A 14,986-nucleotide genomic window follows, 5' to 3' on the forward strand; every position below is an offset into this window, starting at 1 on the left:
ATGTTCTTGTGTGCCTGGTAAGGGGATATAGTTAGGGCGTCTGCTTGTGGGTGGTTCGTTTGGTTACAGATAATGATACCTGGATCCCCATAGAGTGCTGCCCATCAACATAGTAGACAAATATTGGTGTGTGTGTGTGTGTGTGTGTGTTTCCTGCCTCCTCACAATCCAATTTACTCAAGTATTAGCCTGTAATGTGTATTACTTATGTTTGACTGCCTGTGCAAAATTGGAGGAGGTGTTGTTTTTGTTGTATCTGTTGTTTATGACTGACTTTTTGTCATAAGGACGAAGGAACCTGTTTATATATTTGTGTGTGTGCCGCCAGCATGTGAGACTGTAAAATAATTATCCACAGACGCATTAAAGAAATCAACAACAACAACAACAACACTTTTTCTCACCCTCATACCTCCTTTTGTCAGTCTGTGTGTCTCTGCTCTCTTTATACCACTAATGTGGTGGTGTGTGTCCATCGAGATCGATGATGACCATCGTTGTCATCCAGCTGGGGGATGCAGGGAGGGTGGTGGTAGGATGGGGGGGATGCTCATGAGTCTATCTGTGAATGCGCAGATAGCTGAATAGTCCAGTCTGCACACGAAATGTTTGCTGACAGTTGGGGCAGACAAAGACAGGCATATCATTGTCAGGGAGCTTGTTTGCCCGTGACTTTCTTCTGAACAGCTGCAGCAGTCCTGTTGGCCTCGCACAACTTGGCGCCTTTGTGCACAGCAGTGCGCCATTTGTCACGGTCCATTGCAGATTCCTCCCAGGAGTCAGGGTTGATGTTAAACGCTTTCAGAGAGACTTTCAGAGTGTCTCAGAAGCACTTCTTCTGGACTCCATGTGATCTCTTCCCTTGTTGCAGCTCGCCATAGAAGAGCCTTTGGGGCAACCGATGGTCTGGCATGCGCGCCACGTGTCCAGCCCAGCGAAGCTGGGACTGCATCAGGATGCCCGATGGTGAAGATGCTGGGAAGGGTGGTTTTTGCAAGCACCTCTGTGTCTGGGGGCCTGTCTTGCCACTTGATGTTCAGTATCTTCCTGAGGCATGTTGTGTGGAAGTGGTTCAGCTTCTTGGGGTGTCGTTGGTACACTGTCCAAGTTTCGCAGGCATACAGTAGTGTAGGGAGAACTACTGCTCTGTAGACCTTTAGCTTGGTCTCGAGACCAATGCCTCTTCTGTTCCAGACATTTGCATAGAGTCTGCCAAAGGTTGTGCTTGCTCTTGCAATCCTGACATTCACTTCATCGTCGATGGTCGCATTTCATGACAGTGTGCTGCCAGGGTATGTGAACTGCTCCACCGCACTGAGTCTCTAACCGTTGACTGTGATGTTGGGCTCAACGTGGGGTTTCCCTGGGGCTGGCTGATGGAGATCTTCAGTTTTCGTACTGATGGTATGGCTGAAGTTCCTGCTGGCAGTGGCAAACTTGTCAACGCTGAGTTGCATGTCAGCTTCAGATCCAGCGTTGAGGGCACAATCATCAGCAAACAAAAAGTCTCTGATGAGGTCTGTCATGACCTTCGTTTTTGCTTGAAGCCTTCTGAGGTTAAACAGCTTGCCTCCTTTGTCAGTCTGTGTGTCTCTGCTCTCTTTATGTCACTTGTGTAATTTTATTGCAAATATCAGGATTCAGATAGCACAGTATAAACTCTGTGTGTGTGTGTGTGTATTTGTGTGTGTGTGTGTGAGAGAGAGAGAGAGAGAGAGAGATTTTCCATGTTTACAGAAGGGAAAGAGTTTGAAGTAGACCAGTAGACCTTTGTATTGAGCATGCAATGAGCATGGTAACCCTGCGACCACAGCAGAAGAAGAAACAAAGTGCTGACATAACGCACTAACTGTACTGAATGACTGTAGTTGGCACACAGTCCTAAGCTTTGTCGTGTACACACAGTGCCTTGGGCCAGTCACAAACAACCCAAGGGTGCCCAAAATAAAATCTGCCTCCACCACTAACTCCCTGTACACTCAGACCCTACACACACACACACACACACACACACACACACAGAGCCAATCCCTGTTCCCAGCTAAGGACGACAGTGGGGCAGAGAAATAGGGTCAGGGACAGGGGCAAACAGGTGTAGAGGTGAACAGCAGCACTCTCAGTGATGACGTTGGCTGATGGGGTCATGACGTTTCCTCTTTCCACCAGCATTGTGCAGATGATAAACAACAACTGCACGCATGCAAATGACATGCAGGACTGACGGAGTGCCTCTGGATTTCGTGGCTCTGACCACCCTAGCTGCAGCAGAATGACCTCTAACAACCCAGTATCTTCTTTGGTCGTGGCGCACATACACACATTTGTACTCTGTGTTCCTGAAGCATCACTCCCTGTCATTCGGATGAGACGATAAACCAAGATCCAGTGTGCAGCATGCACTTAGCGCATGTAAAAGAATGCACAGCAACAAAAGGGTTGTCCATGGCAAAATCCTGTAGAAAAATCCACTTTGATAGGAAAACAAATGAATTTGCTGGCAGGAAAAAATACCCCAAAAAAAGGGATGGCACTGTCAGTGCAGTGATTCGCTCTCTCAAGGGAGAGCAGCCTGAATTTCACGCAGAAAAGTCTGTTGTGACAAAAAAGGTAATACAATACAATACAGTACAATACAATTCAATACAACCCCACCACACCTCCTAAATGACCATGACGGTGTGTGCAGTGTCAGACAACAAGATCCTGTCCACCCTGTTGGCACTTGAGTCCCAGCTGGACAAGCTGTTTGCTTCCCAGGACCCCAGCCTGCCTGATGATGAGGTTCGCTTCAGGGCGGCCGTGTCTGATCTGGCTGACCGTGAGCTGGTCATCACTATCAGCTGGGCCAAGCAGGTGCCAGGTGAGGAGTCTTCTCTTGGTGGCTGTTGATGGTGATGGTGGTGGTGGTGGTGTGTTTGGTTTTGGTTGTGGTAGTGATTTATTACCATTGTCTGAAAAAACAGAGGTGGGAAGAGCCACAAATTGGTAGAAAGAAAGGTGTTGTGAATTGTCTTGCATTGTTTTTGCCATAATCATCGTCAGCTGTTTTCTAACAACCCTCCTCTTCTCTTGGTACATCCATAGCAGAAGGGATACAAGACACACAGATGTTGATATTGACAGGCATCTGGATGGTTTTTGTATTATCCATGCTGCACATTAACAGACAGGGTCTGTTTGAGGAATCCAGACACCACTGCTCAGGAAATGTTAAGTTTTCAGATCATGCGATCTGAAACATGCTATGTGACTTCATGCATCTCTTACCTTATCTCTGCTGCTTTTAGTATTGTTTTGCTTATTTGGTGTTTTTGTTTTTTTGTTTGTTTTTTTGTGTTTTTTTTGTACTGTTTTTTTTAATTATCTTTTTTTTTAAATATATTTTTTACTGTAATATGCTGAAATGAGAAACTATAAAATAAAAAATAGTTGGCTGGTATAAACATTGTTCATATGGCATGAAACACTTTGGACACTGAAATGAAAGCTTTGGGACTTGAGCCTTTGTGGATATCTTATATTCTTCCTTTTTTGTCATCTTGGGCACCAGCAGTCATGATTGGTTCACCTTAAAACTGCTTGGTTGACTTGGTTCACATTCTGAATCTTCATGGAAGTGGTTTTATTATTCAGCCATGGTTTTCTTTTTATCAGATGTTTTTTTTGTTGCTATAGCACTGTTCTCAAGGAACTTTTCTTGCCTGGTCCTCCATAGACCTTTCTTGCTTTGTTCCCAAAGATTCTTTCTTGTGCTGTTCTCAAGAGACATGTTGACTTGAATTCCATTGAGGTAATGTTGCTTTGTTCTGCAGTGCGGGTCTCTGTTCAAGTTGCTTTCATTGCATTGTTTCTGTAAAACCTGTCTTGCTCTTGACAACTGAGTTACAACTCCAGCTTGTGTCCACTTCCACAGGTTTTGCCAACCTGCAGCTGATCGATCAGATGAATCTGCTGCAACACTCGTGGCTGGAGATCCTGTGCCTCAATCTGGTGTTCCGCTCCTGCCCCTACAATGGGGCTGTATGCTATGCTGAGGACCTGCGGGTGTCAGAGGACATGGTGGAGGCGTACAACATCCCTGTTGAGCTTGACAGCCTAACTCGTAAACTGTGCCAGAAGTTCACCCACCTGGGCGTCAGCCGTGAGGAGTATGTTCTGCTGAAAGCCATCATCCTCTGCAACATTGGTCAGTGACACTGTATGTCTGTTGCAGTAGTCATTGTTATATTATTTAATGGCTTTCCTGATATATATATATATTAGACATGTTTGAGTCTGTTCATGTGTGTCTGTTTTGTCTGTATTGGTGTGTTTTTGTTTTGTTTCTCTTCACTAACTTTTGTTTAGTTCTTGACTGATTTTATTGAGGTGGGGGTGGAGGAGAGGAATGTGTGGGGCATTAGGTGGCAACTAGTTTAGTGGAGGTAGAGGGCTGCAAATCTGTTGAGAGAGAAAACCTGAAATCAGTTGACAGGTGCATTGGCACTTTGGAATAGATATGACATGCTCATTTGTTTTGATAGAAAGATCTTATTGTGTTTCCTTCATGTGTTTTTGGCTTTCTTGTAAGCGCCTGTGTGTTGTGATGTTGATAGATGTGGGGACAGAGGCAGGAGAGACGGTGCGGGGCTTGCAGGACAAGCTGCAGGACTCGCTGATTGACTGCATCAAGGCGCGGCACGGCAGTCACCCCCGACGTCTGGGCCAGCTCTTCCTGCTGCTGCCCGCCATCACCCACATTAAGCTGCTGTCCAAGCAGTTCTGGTTTGACCTGAAGAATGATGGCCGTGTCATGATGCACAAACTGTTCTTGGAAATGCTGGAAGCTGACTCCTGAGGATCAGTGGGGCCCCTTTGGGCCTGGCTTGTAGGGCGTTGTGGTCTTGTGGTGTGTGAGTGTGTAGGTGTCTGTGTATGTGGATGTGTGTGAGCGCACTAGGGGTCTTCCTTTCTGTTCTTCATGGCCCAGTTCTTCATCACCATTGTTTCTTTGTTAGTCTGTCATTGCTAGCATTTTAAAAGCACCATCTTCCTGTTCTTTATACAGTCCTATCCAGTTTCCTTCCTGGGAGATATTTACACCCAGTCTTTCTCTATCTCTTCCCATTTAAAAAAAAATAAATTTTTTTTACTATCAGTGCTCATTTGAAGGAAAGAATAAATTATTCACATTTTTCATTTATACCTTTGTTACCTTGATTGCCAAATTGAAGAGATCATCATATAATTGAGGCGATAGTTTATGGTCTTTAGACCATCAGTCATATTATATTTGTTGTTGTGGCTTCTTCATTGAAAATTTGGTTGAATTTTTTTCCTCCATTGGTTATAGAGTGTTTAAACATTGTTGATTATTTTTACATGATGGAAGAGAATTTATGCACCTTTTATGATATTTATGCGATAGAATTATCATATGTGTATTAAAGTTTATTATACTGGTGTACATACTGTCATATACTAGATTGAAAAAGGTTTTGTATCGCTCCTATCTTTTGGGGATGTACGTGCAGCTGTCTTAATGATAAGTGTATACTATGAAGAGCAAGGACTGTCCTTGTGAACAATACACTGTGACATGAGACAGAGTCTTGATTATTTGGCGTTTGTGAGCATTGATTCTGAAAGTGTCAAGTAAACAGAGAAACTTTGATAGCCTGGGCTCTGAAGGATAACAGCACTTGGCGTCTTCATCAGATCAAGATCACTGGTTGTGGGAAGGAAGAAGTAATGTATGTGTTCTGTTGGAAATGTGAACTCTTGTTGACTATCACAGCAGATTTACCTTGTGATGGCACAGAGTGACAGCTAATAGGGGTCTTACAGGCCATTGTGCAGCTGACAGAAATCAGTAGCTTTACTTCAGGAAGGGTCATACTTCTGCTGAACAGAGGGACTTTAAGTGGACATCAGCTTGTTGATGAAACAGTGGCATACATTTTAGTCTTTGGGGATACTGTCTGTGATTTCTGTCTGAACTTTGAAGTGCCACTGGAGTTCTGTTGTGGTGTCTGTGTGCATAATGTTCATGATATGGCGACACTTGAGATTGATGAACCAAGGACACTGAACAGAGTAGGACTTCAGGCCTTTGTCTGATGTGGGGCAAGGAGACATGTACAACAAGTTGGTGTTGATGAAATGATGGAGCAACTGTGTGACAGTGACCTACAACCCTGTCTCCAGAAACTGGGCAAGAAACAGAGGACATTGCAGTGTTGTGTGCAAACCACCACCACATCATGACGGCAGTGTTTCTGCCCTCAAATGTTTTTCAGATGGCTGGGTACAGAGGTGAAGGTGGTGGTCATGGTGGTGAGGTCACCCAGTGTAGATCTGGTGGGTGAGGGAAGAGTGGACAGGTCCTGATTATGATGGACATGGCATGCCCGTATGACCTGGACCCCCCCACTGCCCTCAGCTCCTTCCTCACATCCTTGACTAGAGTTGTGTCTGACCACCTGACTACAGGTCTGTCATCACACATGCCATACTAGAGTTGTGTCTGACCACCTGACTACAGGTATTTCATCACACATCCCTGAGTTGTGTCTGACCACCTGACTACAGGTATTTCATCACACATCCCTAACTAGAGTTGTGTCTGACCACCTGACTATAGGTAATTCATCACACATCCCTAACTAGAGTTGTGTCTGACCTCCTGACTATAGGTAATTTATCACAAGCTGATCTGAGCAAATAAATCTGTATTCCTGGTGTCAGCTTTTTTGTTTTTGTTTAAAGAAACCCATTCACTATGCCTAGGTTCTGTTGTCATGTGGATGATGTGGATCACCTTAGCAGGAGAGGAGCCTCAAAGTGTTTATCTTGTAGATTGCTTATTTTGTTTTATTTTATTTGTCTGTTTCTTTTACATCACTCAAGCTAAATACAAATAGAAGCAAGTCTGGACAAAACTGAAATTACTAACATAATCAGTGCCTCTGGTTTTTGATAGGAAGCTGCAAATGCATTTAGCTTTTATGTGTTAGTTGCTGGTTGTTGTATTTTAAGTAAGGCAAAGGTATTCTGAACAGTTGTGAATATTTTATGTATTATTGTGATTTATATTATGTTTTTTGAAGGATTGATATTTATTGACAATGTCAAAATGAGTGTATTCCTCCATATTCTCTATTTATTATTCAAGGAAATAAGATAACACTTTTCCATTTGAAAACTTTGTGATTCAAAATATTATGACATGTTGCATTAATTTAGTAAATGCAATGAACCGAGGAGCTTTTTTTTTCAATTTCACATAACCATACTCCTTTTTCAGAACCTGACTTGCATACTGCTTCAGGGGTGCAGATATTGACTCAGTTTCAGAATTAATGTCCTTACATTTTACAAATCAACTTTTTGTCTTTAAAAAAACAACAACACATTTATATATCTCATTTTAAAGTAATATATATAATGATTTGCACAGATATTGATGTACAAGTAACATTCTGACCACCTGTTAAGTCTTAAGTGAACAGTAGAGAAGTGCAGAACTTGATTAGAGATCAAAATGTGATATGGCAAATGCCAAAATGAGTTATTTGAATGCTTGGAGCTACAACATTTACTGAAATCGGGTATATGGTGCCAACAAGTTAGAATACTCTGCATTAAGTTGAAGAGGTGATTAATGTTCCTGGTGCTTCTTGCTTTCATAAATGTGCACTTTGAATAGTCAATTTCCCATTGGACCAAACATATTGCCCACAAAGTTTCTGTGTGAATTGTTTTCATTGCCTATCAGTAACATTCATTTAGATCTTTACAACAAATTTTCAAATGTGTTATGATGTGCCAGCTTTAGCATTACTTGATTGTATTCTCAGACTATAAGTAAAGTTGTTTGACTTATGTCACCAAAGAAATAAAGAATGCAATCACACACACACACACACACACACACACACACACACACACACACACACATGTATATATGAATGTGCGTGTGTGGATAAATATAAATATATATATATATATATAAACATATTCAACTTTTTAGAATATGAAAACAAGTGCAAAAAATGAATCTATGCAGGAAAACATTGAAGCCACGCAGTCAAGGAAATGTCAGAGCCAGCATTTGTGATGTTGTCCAACGAAGTCCAGGTTTGACCTTATGAACATCAGCTGTAGGGTTTGGAATGGGGTTGGGGGGCTGCCTGATAACCTAGATCCAGCCTATCCCCTTTCTGAAAATGTCTGTGAACTCAGAAGAGGATGTCATCTGACCCAGGGCCTCAAAGCACAAACTGTATTATCAATAGCTCTGTTGAAGACTTGCTGGATTTTCTGGCTAAGTAGGTCACACAGCTGGGAAAAACACAAGAAGTGTTCTACTTTTTTTGTCGTTGAAAACATGTATTAATCTGATAAAAAATATAAGAAATGTTATGAAGTGCAATGTGGCAGGGAATGATCATGGTTTATATGTTGAAATGGATGTATGGCAGTAGAAGATATATTATAAACATGACTGCCTCAGGAAAATACCTGCAGTTCACCTTGTTGACAGAAGACTGCATGCAGAAGTCAACTTCTTGTATATATATGCAGATATACACAGGCCTGCTTTGATTCCTTTGCATTCCTCCAAGAGGTAAAAGTCACAGAGCAAAAGGAAGACATTGCCATGATAACATTGGGCTTTGATTTTGGGGTGCAGGGGGAGGGAGATATGTGTTTAAAGCAGCACGGAGGGAAGGTGAAAATGGGTGAAGTGATGGGTGGGATGTAGAAGGATAACGACAAAAAGTTGGACCAGAGCCACAGCCACATGTGTCAGTCCCTGCCAGTATGCACTCCATTTATCTCTCTCCCAGTTGTTGCGCAACATAAGCGTGGAAGGGAGCAGGGTGGGTAAAGGTTAAAAAAAAAAATAAAAAGAAGTAGATCCCTTTCTCTCTTGACTCACTTGCCAGCAGGTATAAAGAACATGAAAACAGACAAAATGAAATCACAACAGTGCAACAGATACTGAAGAAAACTAACAACTCTTACACTTTAGAGACATGGCATATTAATATGCTTATGCTGTGGGTAATTACCTTCTTTCAAACATTTGTGATGTGGTCCACAGAAGTCCAGGTTTGACCTTGTGAGTGGGAGGAAGATGATAGAGGAGTGAGACTGGCTTGACCTCTTGACCACACATTTGTTTACACAAATAAAAAAAACCATTATATATTTGTATAATCATCAGACAGACCTGTCTTCCCCAATGGAGCGATGCATTAGGCTTTTTTTTGTGCAGTGTTGACAAGTGTGGTTTTGAAATTTATTTGTTGACCAGTTTTAGGGTAGTTTTTTTGTTTTGTTTTTTGTCATGCCATTTGTAAACCTGGGCTGATAGCAACTGCTTCATTAGAAAAAAAAAAAAAGTTTAAAAAGATGTCTATTCCAGTACAAATTGTTGAGCAAAAGCTGTTTTGAGATTTGTTTGCTGTGTTGATAGTTTTAGTTGTATGTTTTTTGCACATATTGTTATGTGTACAAGGACATTTTTTTTTCTGAAATGTGAGATAATCTCATGATTGTTTTGAAAACGCTGTCCCTGTACACACATGGTACTTGCTGACTGTGTGATCTGTCATTCATAATTGTAGGTGGCTACTTATGTGTCTATTTTGGATGAACCTTGTTGTTTGGATCACATCTCATCACTGAGTGACTGTGATGAATGGGAAGAGAAGACATTTTGTGCAGAGGTTTGTATGCAGTACACTATCACTGCGACCAGATGGCAGCGACGATGTGTTTAGTAACCAATGATATGAATTGCTATAGTATGTACTTGATGTTATGTATATATAATTATGTATGTATATTTGTACACCAAACATTTACTGGTTTAGACTGACTGAGTGGTAGGAGCTCACCAGGCCACATCTGTCACTGTCATCCCTTTCCACCCGCTTTCCATGGTAGATAGCAGAGAAAGGCAGCACTTGATCCCCTCCCCCCCAAGTCCCCAACAAAGGACTTGTTACACCCATGGAATATTCCACTTTCACTTCCTTTCAAACCCCAATGTTTGAGTCCTTGTCTCTGGCCTGGAAGCTTCCTCCACATCTGTTTGGCACTCATCCCCCTCTCCATAACTGTCCTGTCATCAGTAACCTGATCTGAACCAACACACATCTCATCTTCACAGTTACATCAGAATAAACAGATGCAGAAGACAGATGGAGAGGTACACACATATTTCAATGGATAATGATCCTTTTAAATCACAGATCTTAAAGAAGAATACATGGAAGGAAAGCTTTGAAGAGAATCCTTTTAAAAACAACAAAAAAAACACAATGATTATTATGCTTCTGGCCACTGAAATGTGTGTTTTGGCACAAGTCTCATTGACACGTTGCCTGATGCTACTGGTTTCATCCAGTTGCTGAGAGGCCTTTTAATGGAGATAAAAATGGAAATTCAGTTCAGTGTCTCAACATAGCAAATTTGATGAATGCAATACTGGCCAAACTGAAAAGGTCCACACCATGGTTTGTGATACATCACCTTTTTGACATCCCTTCTCTACAGGGTGATTGGTATGATTCTTAGATGCCCATCACTGGCCAGTTTTATAAGCAATTCTTCCCTTGCAAATCTGAATATTGTTATTTGTAGGCATCCTGTGTGGTTGTTACTTTTAGCATTACTTTTGAAAATCGAGATATAATGCTTGTCGATGTATTGGAGTTCTTATACATTATTTCATCACACAAACTAGAAAACTTTTTTTTCTGTTTTAATGAATAACATATGATTTGATTGTATACCTAAGAAGTTTTTTGGCCACTGCAGATCGGGTCATATTTTGAGATGAAGTAATTAGCATCACTGTCACTGGGCTAATTTGGCTGAGTGAAAATTAGCCAGAATGTAAAAAATAAATGAATGTTCTCCAAACAGGTCCTTGTGCCTGGCTGCTGATGCAGACCTGCCATTGTACAAAGCCATATCGTAGGCAAGAGTTGTCCACTTGTGTAAGGTTATGGAACAGATTGAGTGGCCAGTTGAAAGCCTGTTATTTTGATTCCGCTAACTGGCGAGGCTTTTGGCCTGGTAGTTTTGATGGAACCAGCTGAGACAGTGTGTGTTGGCACAGAGGACTGGAAGCTGAATAAAATATATTGGGCATCTGGAAACATTGCCACAGATAATCACAATAGAAATAGTTTAGTTTTTGCACTGTTTTTAATTGCAGACAAATTGAAATAGTACCTCATACATAACTGTGCAAGGAATGATTAACTGCACACCAGTTTTATTTCTCTGAGACCATAGACAGGTTTTTGCCGGAAGTGACAAGGTAATGCTGGCTGACAGATTTGGAAAAAAAAAGAACAAGAACAAAAAAAGAACAATGTAGTGACTGACTTGTAATCAGAGAAGTACATGGACCTGGCATCCAGACAGTGTGACAGCAGTGGTTCAGTTCATCGCCATCTATCACACACACTTTTTCTTCATGGGGACCGTCCATGGACATGAAACTGTCTCCAATAGGGGCAATATCTGGCACAAAAATCAATGACTTACTATCAGTTTCCAGTGTGCGGGTGTCTGATTTCAGTCCACGCTATCACCCCAGTTGAATGTAGCCTTCTCTCTGGACACCATCTCGTCCAGTGGGACCCCAGTCTGGCTGTACATAATCCAGCGAAAACGTTGTGTGCTTTTTCAGAAAGAACAAGAGTGAATGGTGTGAATTAGGTAGAGAGTGTAGATATGCATGCCTTCCCACTCTTGTTTCTTCACCATATCAAAATGGTCACGTTTAGTGAGTTCCCTACTTCGTAGGCAGCTATGTTCCTGATGTTTGGAAATCACTGTGTTGATATGTTCCCAGCCTGCCAGCCTCATCTGTCACTGCTTGTAGTGTAGACTGAATATTGTGAATGGGTTGGTAGTGTGTGTGTGGTTTGTCCACACCACTGTTCCTATTTGGACTGCGCTTGAACAGTTTTATAGTCGGCATATCATTCATATTATATCACATTTTAAATTGGTTTGATTGATACTCATAATTTTTTAATGTCTTCTGTTTTTTCATTCATTTCCCCAACAGGTCTCTGTTTTCAGTCTTAGCGATTGCTATGTCCCGAAATTTCCGCTCAACCCCATCTCTTAAGTTAGCCCCTTTTTCATTTTATTTTGTCACATATAACAAACACGACGTGAGAAGTAAATAATCAGGAATCAAAAATGCAGATTACGAGAAGCATCATAAGATCTGTGCAGATGGCGATAAAAAGTATTTGGGTTTTTTTCCTGATCCAGAAGGTCTTGCCATGACTGAGCGAAGCAACACCAGGTCCAAGCCATGTTCGCTGTGCTATGACTCGTCACGAGCCGCCCCCTCTGAGTCTGTGCTATACGTGGCTGCCGCGCAGACACAACTGCATTCCCATCACTTCTCCCTGGTTCTGTACTCCCCGTCTTCACTCAGTTCCCCTCCATTCTGTTTTATCCCGCAGCATTCTGTACCTCCCAATATCTCTTTGAGCCGGCCCATATGGTGTAACCAGGTAGTGGGGAGGGGAGGCTGGCAGAATGGCCTGAACTCCAACGGGCTGTAGATTCACCTGGGAATGTGGTGGTGCAGACAGCCTATCTGCTCGCTGCCTGCCTTTGAAGCCCCGCACAGAACAGCAGCTGTTTGGGTAAAGCCGTGTCGCTCATACTCTGAGATTCTTCAGTTGTCAATCGCTAATTCTGATGCAGCTAACAAAAGAATCGCCAATTGTGGACTTGACCAGAAGCGTAGTGTAAGATCCCACGCCTCAACTTCTTTTTCAAGCAATGTCCAGATTTCATCTGTTACCGAACGTAATAACGGTGATGCTGATACGCTTAAATAGGAGGTCAGCGTCTTGTGTCCCTATTAACTTGCTACATTAAGTGTAAATCAGCATGGTGACCTCTCGACCCCAACAAGAGAACTCTTTGACCCCAGGGGCCACAACCAACAAGTCGTTTATCTTCAGTTGAACAGGTCACGGTGACCCGTCTCCAGTTGACTTGGAACACCGACCTCTTCTATGGTCTGGAATACGTGGTCACCTTGTAAGATGGGCGTGGTACGCTCCCACTAACTCAGAGCAGGTTTGAACGCTAGGTCTATGGTCCATGATATCACAAGCCAAACTCTGCGAAGAGTCTGCGCCACTTTGATCCTACATGGACAACAGAAGAGCCGTTTCCGTGACAGAATTATTGACGAGGATCTGTGGCTTCAAAGGGAATGTACTGTAGTAACGTCCGAAAAGAAAAATAAAGTTTTTTTAAATTTTTCCTGTTCTTTAAAAAAAAAAAAAAAAAAAATCAGTTTTAGGTGCGGTGTGTGCCACTCGCGGATCCATACAAGTGACCTATTGACATAGCATCCCCGGATGCTCATGCCAACGAGTAAAGCCACACCAGCGAAGAAGAAGAAGAAGAAAAGAGCGATGCAACCGCCAGGGGTGGGAATAGATTAGGGATAGAGGATGCAGAGGGCCTAGGAGGTGAAGATATGAGAGAGGGACTGAGATCGGTGTGTAGGTGAATGGGGTGGAGGGGAGGAGAGGGGAACACCTTGTTCCACAGCAACAGATGTGTTTCGCCACTGTCTGCTGTAGCCTGGTTGCTTGCCAGGCTTTTTCTATGGACTGCCTCTTCCTCTTTCCCTCCTTTTTTCCCCCTTGATCGGATGCGCATGGTAACTGTTTTCAGCCATCACCCCCCCATCCCCCCGTTGGCCCACTCTTTCCCGATCAAGAATATTGCGTGTGGGGCTGGGGGGGATGGAGGAAGTAAAAAAAAAAAAAAAAAAAGGATCGAACTGCTGCTTTTTAGACTTTTTTTTATTTATTTATTTTCGTTTTTGTTGGGGTTGTTGAGAAGAAGGGGCCGCAGCCTACTCGGAGAGATAGTGAAGACAGTTACATGGTTCTGGAAGCCCGCTCACGATCGTGCCTCCAAATGTGGAAGAGGCTCAGCAGGTTACACGTCTGGCATTTTCACTGCCGACATTTTCCCTTCTACCGAAAAAAAACGGAGGTGGGCGGTGGAGGTGGTAAAAAGAATCAGGTCGGGGGAGGGCGGTTAAGTTGAAGGTTGTTGCAGAACTCGTACCTCGCCGCCTCTTCTCTGCGGAATGCGGTTGTGTTTTGATAGATTTAGGTCTTCGGCTGAAGCTCAAAATCTAACCCCTACCCCCTCCTACCCCTTCTTTTCCTCACAGCCTCATTCGTTTACACCCCTCTCCCACACACCCCACTTCTCCCATCCCCCAGGCTCCTTCAGCGACAGACTCAGGAGTTGATGGAATAGCGCAGTTGTATGATGTTTGGCCTAACGCTGCTCGTTATTCTGTTCCCTGGCAATGGGCCAGTCTGTCTTGAGTTCTTCCTCCCCGTTTGTTTCCCGTACCTGAACCGGGACTCAGTTGGTCCACGCTACGTCCTGCAGGGCTTCGGATCGATTTCACGAGTCTTGCTTGTCATGTATGTGCCCCCTCGTTTCATTAAAACATCACTCAAAACAAATACACGCACAAACGCGCGCGCGTGCACACACACATACACACGCGCGCGCACGCACACACACACAGATAGTGTATGATATTCCAACGGGTACACTAAACTGACGTTTTGTGGGAATCAGTTGAGAGTTAGAACTGTTAGTGCCAGTGGATGATGATGTCTTTTTTCCTCCCCAAAGTGTCTAGGATTCGAGTCTGATAACTGGAGTCTGATCCTTGTCAAGCCTGATTGTGTTAACATTCCCGTAGTTCGGATTTTTTTTACCCACCAGTTCGGAATTTTTTTACCCTCCAAATAATGTTTTTGTGTGTGTCTCCACTGGGATACTGATGGCTCTTGCAGTAGTCAGTGCATGTTGTTGATTATCGTGTTGACTTATTGCCGTGATCTTTCTAGAAATATTCATCTACCGATTATCATCACATACCACCATAATTATCATCATGATA

General features: G+C 42.9%; 1 protein-coding gene across 5 annotated transcripts in view; it reads left to right on the top strand.

Moving 5' to 3' along the window:
* LOC143295991 (estrogen-related receptor gamma-like) overlaps nt 1-14,228 on the top strand; it is an 84,707-nt gene extending 70,479 nt beyond the window's left edge. For all 5 annotated transcript variants that reach the window (XM_076607723.1, XM_076607720.1, XM_076607724.1 and 2 more), the window contains exons 5-7: nt 2,687-2,860; nt 3,914-4,186; nt 4,596-14,228. In XM_076607723.1, the coding sequence (XP_076463838.1) occupies nt 2,687-2,860; nt 3,914-4,186; nt 4,596-4,837 (689 nt within the window). In that variant the 3' untranslated portion in view covers nt 4,838-14,228. The remainder of the gene's footprint in view (nt 1-2,686; nt 2,861-3,913; nt 4,187-4,595) is intronic.
* Nucleotides 14,229-14,986: the final 758 nt, after the last annotated feature.

The sequence above is a fragment of the Babylonia areolata genome, chromosome 21 (genome assembly GCF_041734735.1).
Source record: "Babylonia areolata isolate BAREFJ2019XMU chromosome 21, ASM4173473v1, whole genome shotgun sequence".
NCBI classification, from domain to species: Eukaryota; Metazoa; Mollusca; class Gastropoda; order Neogastropoda; family Buccinidae; genus Babylonia; species Babylonia areolata.